The 10,876-nt window shown below is 40.9% G+C and overlaps 1 protein-coding gene across 1 annotated transcript; it reads right to left on the minus strand.

Moving 5' to 3' along the window:
- Positions 1–5,597: 5,597 nt before the first annotated feature.
- On the minus strand, positions 5,598–9,894 carry LOC118389548 (transcriptional repressor scratch 2-like). Its single transcript, XM_035779446.1, has 2 exons — positions 9,293–9,894; positions 5,598–7,071 (listed from the first exon to the last, which is right to left on the minus strand). The coding sequence occupies exons 1-2, from the start codon at positions 9,438–9,440 to the stop codon at positions 6,239–6,241; spliced, it is 981 nt and encodes a 326-aa protein (XP_035635339.1). The 5' UTR covers positions 9,441–9,894; the 3' UTR covers positions 5,598–6,238.
- Positions 9,895–10,876: the final 982 nt, after the last annotated feature.

Below are 10,876 nucleotides of genomic sequence, written 5' to 3' on the forward strand. Positions count from 1 at the left end.
TTGCTATCATTGACGGAAAAATGAATTCCCAAGTTTATCAAGACATTTTTGCAGAGGAATGTAAGGCTATCTGTCCGCCAATTGAAGCTCAACAGAAGTTGGGTGATGCAACATGACAACAACCCAAAACACAGAAGTAAATCAACAACAGAATGGCTTCAACAGAAGAAAATATGCCTTCTTGAGTGGCACAGTCAGAGTCCTGACTTCAACCTGATTGAGATGCTGTGGCATGACCTCGAGAGCGGTTCACACCAGACATCCCAAGAATATTGCTGAACTGAAACAGTTTTGTATAAAAACATGGTCCAAGAACTACAGAAAACATTTGGTTGAGGTTATTGCTGCCAAAGGAGGGTCAACCAGTTATTAAATCCAAGGTTCACATACTTTTCCCATCCTGTATTGAGAATGTTTATATGGTGTGTTCAATAAAGACATAAAACTTATAATTGTTTGTGTATTATTAGTTTAAGCAGAAAGTTTGTCCATTGTCGTGACTTAGATGATCAGATCAAATTTGATGACCAATTTATGGATCCGTCTCCGTCCTTTAGTATATCTAAGACAACAATGGACAAAAAAAAAAAAAAAAAACTTAGATGTATGATGCATCTTACCATAGAGATACATATTTATAAAATGACATTGATTGGCCCAAGAGGGGCCCTATAGTAATCAACTGAAATTCGAAACTTTGAACAAACATGTCTCCTGTCCCCTTTGAGCTTGAATTGTTGTTACTAATTGGATTGGGAGACGACATGTTTACTGTTGCCTTATTTGTTAGTTTATTTAACACAAAGTTGTTAGGTAAAGCAACTATGATTCAAGTAAGATATATTCTGAATGTATTAATACTTTTTGTTTCCTTGATGGTTTATGTGTCGAATAATGTTACCTCGAGTGTAGTGGAGGCTCCTCAGAGGAGGGAGGTGTGAACCATCCTCCTAAGTGAATTTCATAAAAATAATGAAACAATAGAAAAAAAGTATCCTTTTTAGATAAAACTATACCAAATATATTAATGTCACCAAATAATGGATTAAAACACACTGTTTTGCAATGCAGGTCCACAGTAGCCTCAACAGCACTCTGTAGGGTAGTGTCCTCCTCTGTCTACATTGACTTCAATACAAAACCTAGGAGGCTCATGGTTCTCACCCCCTTCCATAGACTTACACAGAAATGATGGCAACTTCTGGAGGATGTCCTCCAACCGATCAGAGCTCTTGCAGCATGAACTGACATGTTGTCCACCCAATGAAAGGATCAGAGAATGAATCTAGTACTAAAGCATAAGCTACAGCTACTGTGCCTTGCGAAAGTATTCGGCCCCCTTGAACTTTGCGACCTTTTGCCACATTTCAGTCTTCAAACATAAATATATAAAACTGTATTTTTTTGTGAAGAATCAACAACAAGTGGGACACAATCATGAAGTGGAACGACATTTATTGGATATTTCAAACTTTTTTAACAAATCAAAAACTGAAAAATTGGGCGTGCAAAATTATTCAGCCCCTTTACTTTCAGTGCAGCAAACTCTCTCCAGAAGTTCAGTGAGGATCTCTGAATGATCCAATGTTGACCTAAATGACTAATGATGATAAATACAATCCACCTGTGTGTAATCAAGTCTCCGTATAAATGCACCTGCACTGTGATAGTCTCAGAGGTCCGTTAAAAGCGCAGAGAGCATCATGAAGAACAAGGAACACACCAGGCAGGTCCGAGATACTGTTGTGAAGAAGTTTAAAGCCGGATTTGGATACAAAAATATTTCCCAAGCTTTAAACATCCCAAGGAGCACTGTGCAAGCGATAATATTGAAATGGAAGGAGTATCAGACCACTGCAAATCTACCAAGATCTGGCCGTCCCTCTAAACTTTAAGCTCATACAAGGAGAAGACTGATCAGAGATGCAGCCAAGAGGCCCATGATCACTCTGGATGAACTGCAGAGATCTACAGCTGAGGTGGGAGACTCTGTCCATAGGACAACAATCAGTCGTATATTGCACAAATATGGCCTTTATGGAAGAGTGGCAAGAAGAAAGCCATTTCTTAAAGATATCCATAAAAAGTGTTGTGTAAAGTTTGCCACAAGCCACCTGGGAGACACACCAAACATGTGGAAGAAGGTGCTCTGGTCAGATGAAACCAAAATTGAACTTTTTGGCAACAATGCAAAACGTTATGTTTGGCGTAAAAGCAACACAGCTCATCACCCTGAACACACCATCCCCACTGTCAAATATGGTGGTGGCAGCATCATGGTTTGGGCCTGCTTTTCTTCAGCAGGGACAGGGAAGATGCTAAAAATTGATGGGAAGATGGATGTAGCCAAATACAGGACCATTCTGGAAGAAAACCTGATGGAGTCTGCAAAAGACCTGAGACTGGGACGGAGATTTGTCTTCCAACAAGACAATGATCCAAAACATAAAGCAAAATCTACAATGGAATGGTTAAAAAATAAACATATCCAGGTGTTAGAATGGCCAAGTCAAAGTCCAGACCTGAATCCAATCGAGAATCTGTGGAAAGAACTGAAAACTGCTGTTCAGAAATGCTCTCCATCCAACCTCACTGAGCTCGAGCTGTTTTGCAAGGAGGAATGGGAAAAAAAATTCAGTCTCTCGATGTGCAAAACTGATAGAGACATACCCCAAGCGACTTATAGCTGTAATCTCAGCAAAAGGTGGCGCTACAAAGTATTAACTTAAGGGGGCTGAATAATTTTGCACGCCCAATTTTTCAGTTTTTGAATTGTTAAAAAAGTTTGAAATATCCAATAAATGTCGTTCCACTTCATGATTGTGTCCCACTTGTTGATTCTTCACAAACAAATACAGTTTTATATCTTTATGTTTGAAGCCTGAAATGTGGCAAAAGGTCGCAAAGTTCAAGGGGGCCGAATACTTTCGCAAGGCACTGTATGTTGACTATGGCGTTAGCTAATGTGGTGACAACGATGTAGGCTATGTGTAGCAGTTAGCGGTTATGATATGAATGTTTGGCTTGGAAAGGTTTTTTTCTTCTGATCACAGACAGCTGATGTGCTGGTGAGAGGAAGAGAGTTTGGACACATACACATTCAAGTTTAAAAAAAAAATATATATTTTCTACGTTGTAGAATAGTAGTGAAGACATTAAAACAATGAAATAACACATATGGAATCATGTCGTAACCAAAAGTGTTAAACAAATCATAATAGATTTTAGATTATTGATGACAACTTTGCATACTCTTCGCGTTCACTCAACAAGCTTCTCCTGGAATGCTTTTCCAACGGTCTTAAAGGAGTTCCCACATATTCCCACCGCTTGTTGGCTGCTTTTCCTTCACTCTGTAATCCAACTCATCCCAAACTATTTCAATTGGGTTGAGGCCAGGTCATCTGATGCAGCACTCCATCACTCCCCTTCTTGGTCTAATAGCCCTTACACAGTCTGGAGGTGCGGGGTCATTGTCCTGTTGGGAAAAAAATGATAGTCCCACTAAGCACAAACCAGATGGGATGGCGTATTGCTGCAGAATGCTGTGGTAGCCATGCTGGTTACGTGTGCCTTGAATTCTAAATAAATCACAACAGTGTCACCAGCAAAGCACCCCCACACCATCACACCTCCACCTCCATGCTTCACGGTGGGAACCACACAAAGATCATCCGTTTACCTACTCTGCGTGTCACAAAGACACAGCGGTTGTAACCAAAAATCTCTCATTTGGACTCATCAGACCAAAGGACAGATTTTCACCGGTGTAATGTCCATTGCTCGTGTTTCTTAGCCCAAGCGAGTCTCTTCTTATTATTGGTGCCCTTTAGTAGTTATTTCTTTGCAGCAATTCGACCACGAAGGCCTGATTCACCCAGTCTCCTCTGAACATTTGATGTTGCGATGTCTCTGTTACTTGAACTCTGTGAAGCATTTATTTGGGCTGCAATTTCTGAGGCTGGTAACTCTAATGAACTTATACTCTGTAGCAGAGTTAACTCTGTGTCTTCCTTTCCTTTGGCGGTCTTGATGAGAGCCAGGTTCGCTTGATGGTTTTTGCGACTGCACTTGAAGAAACTTGAAATTGTCTGCATTGACTGACCTTCATGTTTTAATGTAATGATTGCCTGTTGTTTCTCTTTGCTTATTTGAGCTGTTCTTGCCATAATATGGACTTGGTCAATTATCAAATAGGGCTATCATCTGTATACTACCCCTACCTTGTCACAACACAACTGATTGGCTCAAATGCATTCAGAAGGAAAGAAATTCTAGAAATTAACATTTCACAAGGCACACCTGTTAATTGAAATGCATTCCAGGTGACTAGCTCATGGAGCTGGTTAAGAGAATGGCAAGAGTGTGCAAAGCTGTCATCAAGGCAAAGGGTGGCTACTTAGAAGAATCTCAAATCTAAAAGATATTTTGTTTTGATGTCTTCACTATTATTCTACAATGTAGAAAATAGTAAAAATTAAGGAAAACTCTGGAATGAGTAGGTGTATATAAACTTTTGACTGGTACTGTATACAATGAGCAAATGACCATACTGTTTGTACGTGATTGGTATGAAAGCGAACTGTGTTTGCATTTGATCAGGGGCGTATTCATTCCCCCGATTCTGTTCAAAAACGTTTCTTAAACGGATGCAAACGTAACGAAATGGGAATAAACATTCCTGAATTTGTCCAACTCTCATTTGCAACTGTTGGAGTTATGATTACGCCCTAAATCAGCTAGATGCTGGCAAGAGTGTGCAAGGCGGTATTGAATATGTCACTGTCTGTCACCTTGATTACTCAAATTTCTCTCGACCTGCGTTGTAAACTTTCATTCATAGGCTAGGTTGTAGCAACCTCATGATGGGTATAGGGACATTTTGAGTATCGTGTAGTAGCCCAAAACAATCAATGTTACATTGAGCTGGGTGAATGGAATATGAATGACAGTCATCCAGTATGCTGTAATAGAAACCAAAGCCATGCTCATAAAAAAATGATCATCCTCCCTCATCTTAAACGGCACCGGCCACCACTGCTCGAGTGATCATGTGTGTTGAGTTGATGATAGTTGACGCCTTGAAAATGGCACAAGGCACAGAAAGCAACTTAGTGAAAATATCATCTTTTAATTATTGATATGACTTGGTAATTGAAAAGTTCATCGCTTTTCCGATTACATACAAAGTTTAGTACAATTCAAATTCAACAGCTTTACATGGGGCAAATAATTAATGGGACCAATCCTTCATAATAATGGTGTAACAAATTAACTGGATTCTCGTGTCTAAGTATTACAATGTAGCTTACACTTATAGCCTGTGCATAGATTCAAAAACAAAAGGGCATATTGAGCATTTCCTATGTAGAACATGAATACATCAACAATTGTTGTGAATGAGACCAGATATAGGGCTACTTTATCTCTGAAATATATTACAGCATTTTATAAGATGTTCAATTCATAAATCAAATCAAATAAATACATTTAGAATTCATTAACAACCTAGTTAACCAATACATTTATCATTTGATAAATAAATACATAAATACATAAAATTAATAAATACACAAATGTTTATCGTAGAAGCCATGTTGCAGGGAAATTAAGAGCTAATTGGCATATTAAAACATAATGGAATGTAAATTATTGCAAATAAATGAATACGAATCCATAAAACAATTATAGAATAAAAAATATTAACATTTGAATGTTATTCAGTCATCATCGTCAGTTATCTTCTATGTTCTTGAACAACCCTCATTTTCATTATTATTGCTCTCTATCAAAAAGCAGGAAGAGAAAGACGAGTGGTGAGGAGTGCAGTCTTTGACCAGGGTTGTGTTCATTAGGCACCAAATGGAAGAAAACAGACTGAAACAAGGCAAGGGACTATCTGGATAAGTCCAATAATAAAAAAAGTTTAACCTTCATTTTAGTTTTCAGTTGCGATGTGTTTTAAAACATTTCTGTTACATGCCCTAATGTTTCCCAACTCCAGTCCTCGAGTACTCCCAACATATTCAACTTGTCAACTAATGATCAAGCCCTTGATGAGTTGAATGAGGTGTATTTCTCTGGGAATACAATACAAATGTGTACTGTTGGGGGTACTCAAGGACTGGAGTTGGGAAACACTGCCCGAATGAACACAACATTGGTCTCTCTTGTAAAGGAGATATTATCTCAGTGAAACAGACCTGGGTAAATAAGCTGATATCGTGTAAATCTCTGATCAGTCCTCGGGACAGCAGTCCTCTTCGTCTCCGGAGCCCTTGAAGCAGGCCGACTCGTAATGCTTGATCAGGTAGGACTTCAGTGCAAAGCTCTTGCCGCAGCGCTTGCAATCATAGTGCTTGAAGGCCGAGTGCGTCTGCATGTGGGCACGCAGGTTGGAGCGGTCCGCAAACGCTTTGCCGCAGTGGGCACAGGCAAACGGCTTCTCGCCCGTGTGCGAGCGCATGTGACCCTGCAGCAGCCACGGTCGGCTAAACGCCTTGCTGCACACTCCACACTCATGCCGCAGGTCGTGGGTGAGCATGTGCATGGCCAGTGCCGGCATGGACACGTAGGCCTTATGGCACGTGGGGCACTTCCTGGCCTGCTGGCCTTCCAGGCTGCGGTGTGTCTGCTTGTGACGGCTCAGGTTGGACGAGGTGGCGTAGGTCTTGCTGCATTCGCTGCACGTGTGGCGCCCCGGTCCCTTAGACTTTCCGGGCTTTCCTTTGGCAGCCTTGGACCCTGTGGATCCTGTGGAGCCCACTTCTGCAATGCTGTTTCTCTCCTCGCCTTTAGTTTTTGTTTTCCCGTGGTTGGCCCTTCTCCGAGAGCGGCCGTCAGAGATGAGGAAGGCGTCCACTGTGTAGCTGCTGCTGTCCGACTCGGTGGTCATGCCTGAGCAGGGGCTGTCGGGCTGCTCCATGTCATGGTCAGAGTAGTCCTCCCCCCCGCTGCCCCCTGTGCTCCCTGGGGAGTACAGGGGCCCCGCGGAGAGCCCGGTCTGCCTCCTCAAGCCAGGGTCCTTTGTGCTCTGGCATATTGAGGGGATGACGTAATCCTGGATGTAGCCTGTAGCAGGTTTGGAAGAGGAAGATTTGGAATAAATAAGTGCATTTTTGGCAATAATTGTGGCATTTTAAATGTATAGCCTTTATACAGATTTTTAGCTAAATGCATTTCACAAGATATGTTTTTTGTCTTAGATTCTATGGTTTTATGATTCCAGCATTCTTTCTGATTCCAGTTGAAAGCATTTTTTATTTTTATTGTTGAGCCATTGAGTGAAAGACAGCTGATCTGAGTCTTCCATGCATTGCGGATCAATATGAAACTGTATACAGGAAACCATTTGCAAGTGCTTGGTTCAGCAAGCATTGCGAATTAAATATGAATGACTCTACAGTGCACAGTCTTGCACCGATCAATACTCATCCGGCTCAAAACAAGTTATGCACCCCAATTGGTACCCTATTCCCTATATAGTGTACTGCTTTTTAACAGGGCCCATAGGCCTCTGGTCAAAACTAGTGCACTATGTAGGTAATAGGTTGCCATTTGGGACACATACAAGGACTATCATTACTAGCTATCAAAAAGACCCTCACAGACTAAATGCAAGTTCTATGCACTGACATGGACACAACAGTCATAAAATTAAACACACTTCTCCACAACTGATACACCTGTCGCCATCCCATCCCATGCCACCATATCTAAATCTGTTATCGTAGCGGGGGCCAAAACAAAAATGAATGTCTCAGTAGAGAAATCCCACAAAGCGCTAAATCATTTTAATCAGATCATTCTCCATCTGTGGTGTGTTGAAAGTGCCTGTGAGTATGGTAATGGGTAGATTGAATGACAGGTGCAGTGTGATTTGGGGATGGGAATGGAGAGGGGAAGGCAAAGGGGGGTTATAGGCTGATCTTTACAGCAGTGCACAATATATTATGCTCCCCCTTGCAACACAAAGGGAACCAGACAGCTGGCATCCTAATTCTGGGAACAAATGATCCGGCAAGCCAAAGCTCTGTGGTTATGATGGACATTCCACTAACAACACACCACACATTTCTATGGAAGTGTTTTTCCCTGAAATCATAGCATCAATTGACAAAACCTCATATACATCTAAGGTTGATTGCACTCCCCTCTCAATGATAAACTAAGGATGTATCAATGATAAACTAAGGATGTATCAATGATAAACTAAGGATGTATCAATGATAAACTAAGGATGTATCAATGATAAACTAAGGATGTATCAATGATAAACTAAGGATGTATCAATGATAAACTAAGGATGTATCAATGATAAACTAAGGATGTATCAATGATAAACTAAGGATGTATCAATGATAAACTAAGGATGTATCAATGATAAACTAAGGATGTATCAATGATAAACTAAGGATGTATCAATGATAAACTAAGGATGTATCAATGATAAACTAAGGATGTATCAATGATAAACTAAGGATGTATCAATGATAAACTAAGGATGTTACAAAGCATGTTGCCCTTTTCCATTTAAGTTGATATTTTCTAATGAATACATTTTTTTTGACCCATTTAACATTGAGTTTTGTCGGTTTATCAGAAAAGAAACTGTATTTTGTCAATGGATTTTGGAGAAAGAAAGAAAGAGAGGGGTTTGAATTGCTACAATTTGACCTCCCCGTGGGTATCTCGCATCCTGTAAGATCAGATGAGATGAAGGGATGAAGAGCTAGAGGACTGGAGGGGGTGGGGGTGATAACAGGTAAAAGCCTCAAGGACATACCAGTCGCATGTGGATATCTGCTTTCTGGTGGTGGTGGAGAGGTTATAGACCTCACAAAGGCCTTGGATGGGATTTCGAGCCTAATGCACGCATCCATGTGTACCATTATGCATGTACACAATAGTATTAAAGCCAAAGCCTGTTGTGTGATCTGCTCTGTATTAAACTGATTAGTCCAGAGTGACCTGAATACTCTTTAGCGTCACTGGAGGCATGGGGGCGGACTGGGGTGGGGAGGGTTGGCCGGCGGAGGGATTAAATAGCAACATCACAGGCTTAAGGAAAAACATGTATCAAGGGGTTGGGTCCATTTATAAAACAAATTTAACAAGTATGTTTTTCATTCCATTTCTGAACAAATACACTATTGAATTTTTCTTGAAACCTACAACTCTAAACTATATACAACAAGCACATTAACAATAAGCACATTAACAATAAAAATGTGTTTTTTTTTACTACATGTTTGCAATGTGTAGACAGAAAAGTGAAGTCATCTCAACTCACCATTTTCACTCAAACGGACCGCCAAGTTGGTGGCGGACTCGGTGATGGCACGTGTGAGCGTGTACGATCCGTCCGAGTGATGCTGATGATTGGAGGAGGAGGAGTAATCGTGGACCTTCAGTTGCTTCACTAAAAAGGAACGTGGCATTTTCTTGACGGGCTGGTCCTAATGCCACATATGAATAAAAAAAACAACGCAGGAAAAAGCCAAAGACCTGCACGCTACTTCAGGACAGCCCTTTAGAAAAGGCCCCAAGTCAAAGAAAGCCAAAATGGAGGTGAATGACGCAAACGGATGCTCTGAGATTTCCCTCACTACTAAAACTCCCAGGCCTGAATAGTCTGAATAGCGTCAGTCTGAATGCCAGAAAGAATGGAAACCGGAAGAACGGAAGAGAAAGTGCTAGGAAAAAGTGAAAGCCAAAGGAGAAAGTAAAGACAGAGGAAGAAAGACAGTGGAGATAGAAAGATAGAGACCGTGTGAGAGAGAGGAGATGGCTAGACTAGCTGAGCTCAGCACTTGCGCAGGCTTTTATATGGGGCACGAACCCCCAAAGATCAGGTGGTGCCTTTGGAAAAGGGAGCCTACTTAGCATTAATCCATCAAACATCCCCGGGGACACACATCAAATTACCACGAGCCGTCTGTGCATCCCCGCACGAGCACCTACACACACGCACATACACACACACACACACACACACACGAGCACACACACTGCAGCCAACCCCAGGCAACTCCCCCTCCTCTCACCCCGTCTCTTTCACCCCTTCATCGCTCCACACACAGAGAGAGAGAGCAGACAATAGCACCGCTGAAGCATGTGGGTGACACTACACACAACATCTTGTCCCCTATTGTCTTCCAATGAAGTAGCTAACAGTTTATTGCTGACTGCCCCCCCCCCAAAAAAAAAACTGTTATGTGCCTCTTCCTCCCCACCTTCTGATATTTTAATCTTCAAAGGCTAAATGCGGATTAAAATAATTTAATTTCATAATTATAATCTTCTTTGATAATGTATTTATCATTTATTTATCATGATTATATAAGTGGGGATATGGATTTGAACAAATGGCAATATCCAGTGCCTTCAGAAAGTATTCACACCCCTTGACTTTTTCCACATGTTGTTGTGTTGCAGCTTGAATTTATATGGATTAAGATGAGATTTTTGTTGTCACTGGCCTACCCACAATACCCCATCATGTCAAAGTAGAATTATATTTTTAGATTATTATTTTTTTTACAGATGAATCAAAAATGAAAAGCTGAAATGTCTTGAGTCAATAAGTATTCAATCTTTTTGTTATGGCAAGCCTAAATAAGTCTAGGAGTAAACAGTTGCTTAACAAGTCGCATAATAAATTGCATGGACTCACTCTGTGTGCAATAATAGTGTCACGATCGTCCAAATAACATTCGGAGCAAGGTGTGATATGGGTTCCACATCTTTTCTATCGTGAAACGCACAAAACAATCAAATAGAAACGTGAAGCTAAGTAGTGCTCACAGCCAACTACTCATAAACAAGATCCCATAAAAAAACAGTGGGGAAATAGCTGCCTGTTTAACATGATTTA

This window comes from Oncorhynchus keta, chromosome 10 (genome assembly GCF_023373465.1).
Source record: "Oncorhynchus keta strain PuntledgeMale-10-30-2019 chromosome 10, Oket_V2, whole genome shotgun sequence".
Taxonomy (NCBI): Eukaryota; Metazoa; Chordata; class Actinopteri; order Salmoniformes; family Salmonidae; genus Oncorhynchus; species Oncorhynchus keta.

What these genes read in the sequence shown, in the direction of transcription:
- LOC118389548 (XM_035779446.1), bottom strand. Translation starts at nt 9,440, where the DNA reads ATGCCACGTTCCTTTTTAGTGAAGCAACTGAAGGTCCACGATTACTCC. An exon ending in GGTCCGTTTGAGTGAAAATG is followed by an intron (nt 7,072 to 9,292) that starts GTGAGTTGAGAT and finishes AACCTGCTACAG; the next exon opens with GCTACATCCAGGATTACGTC.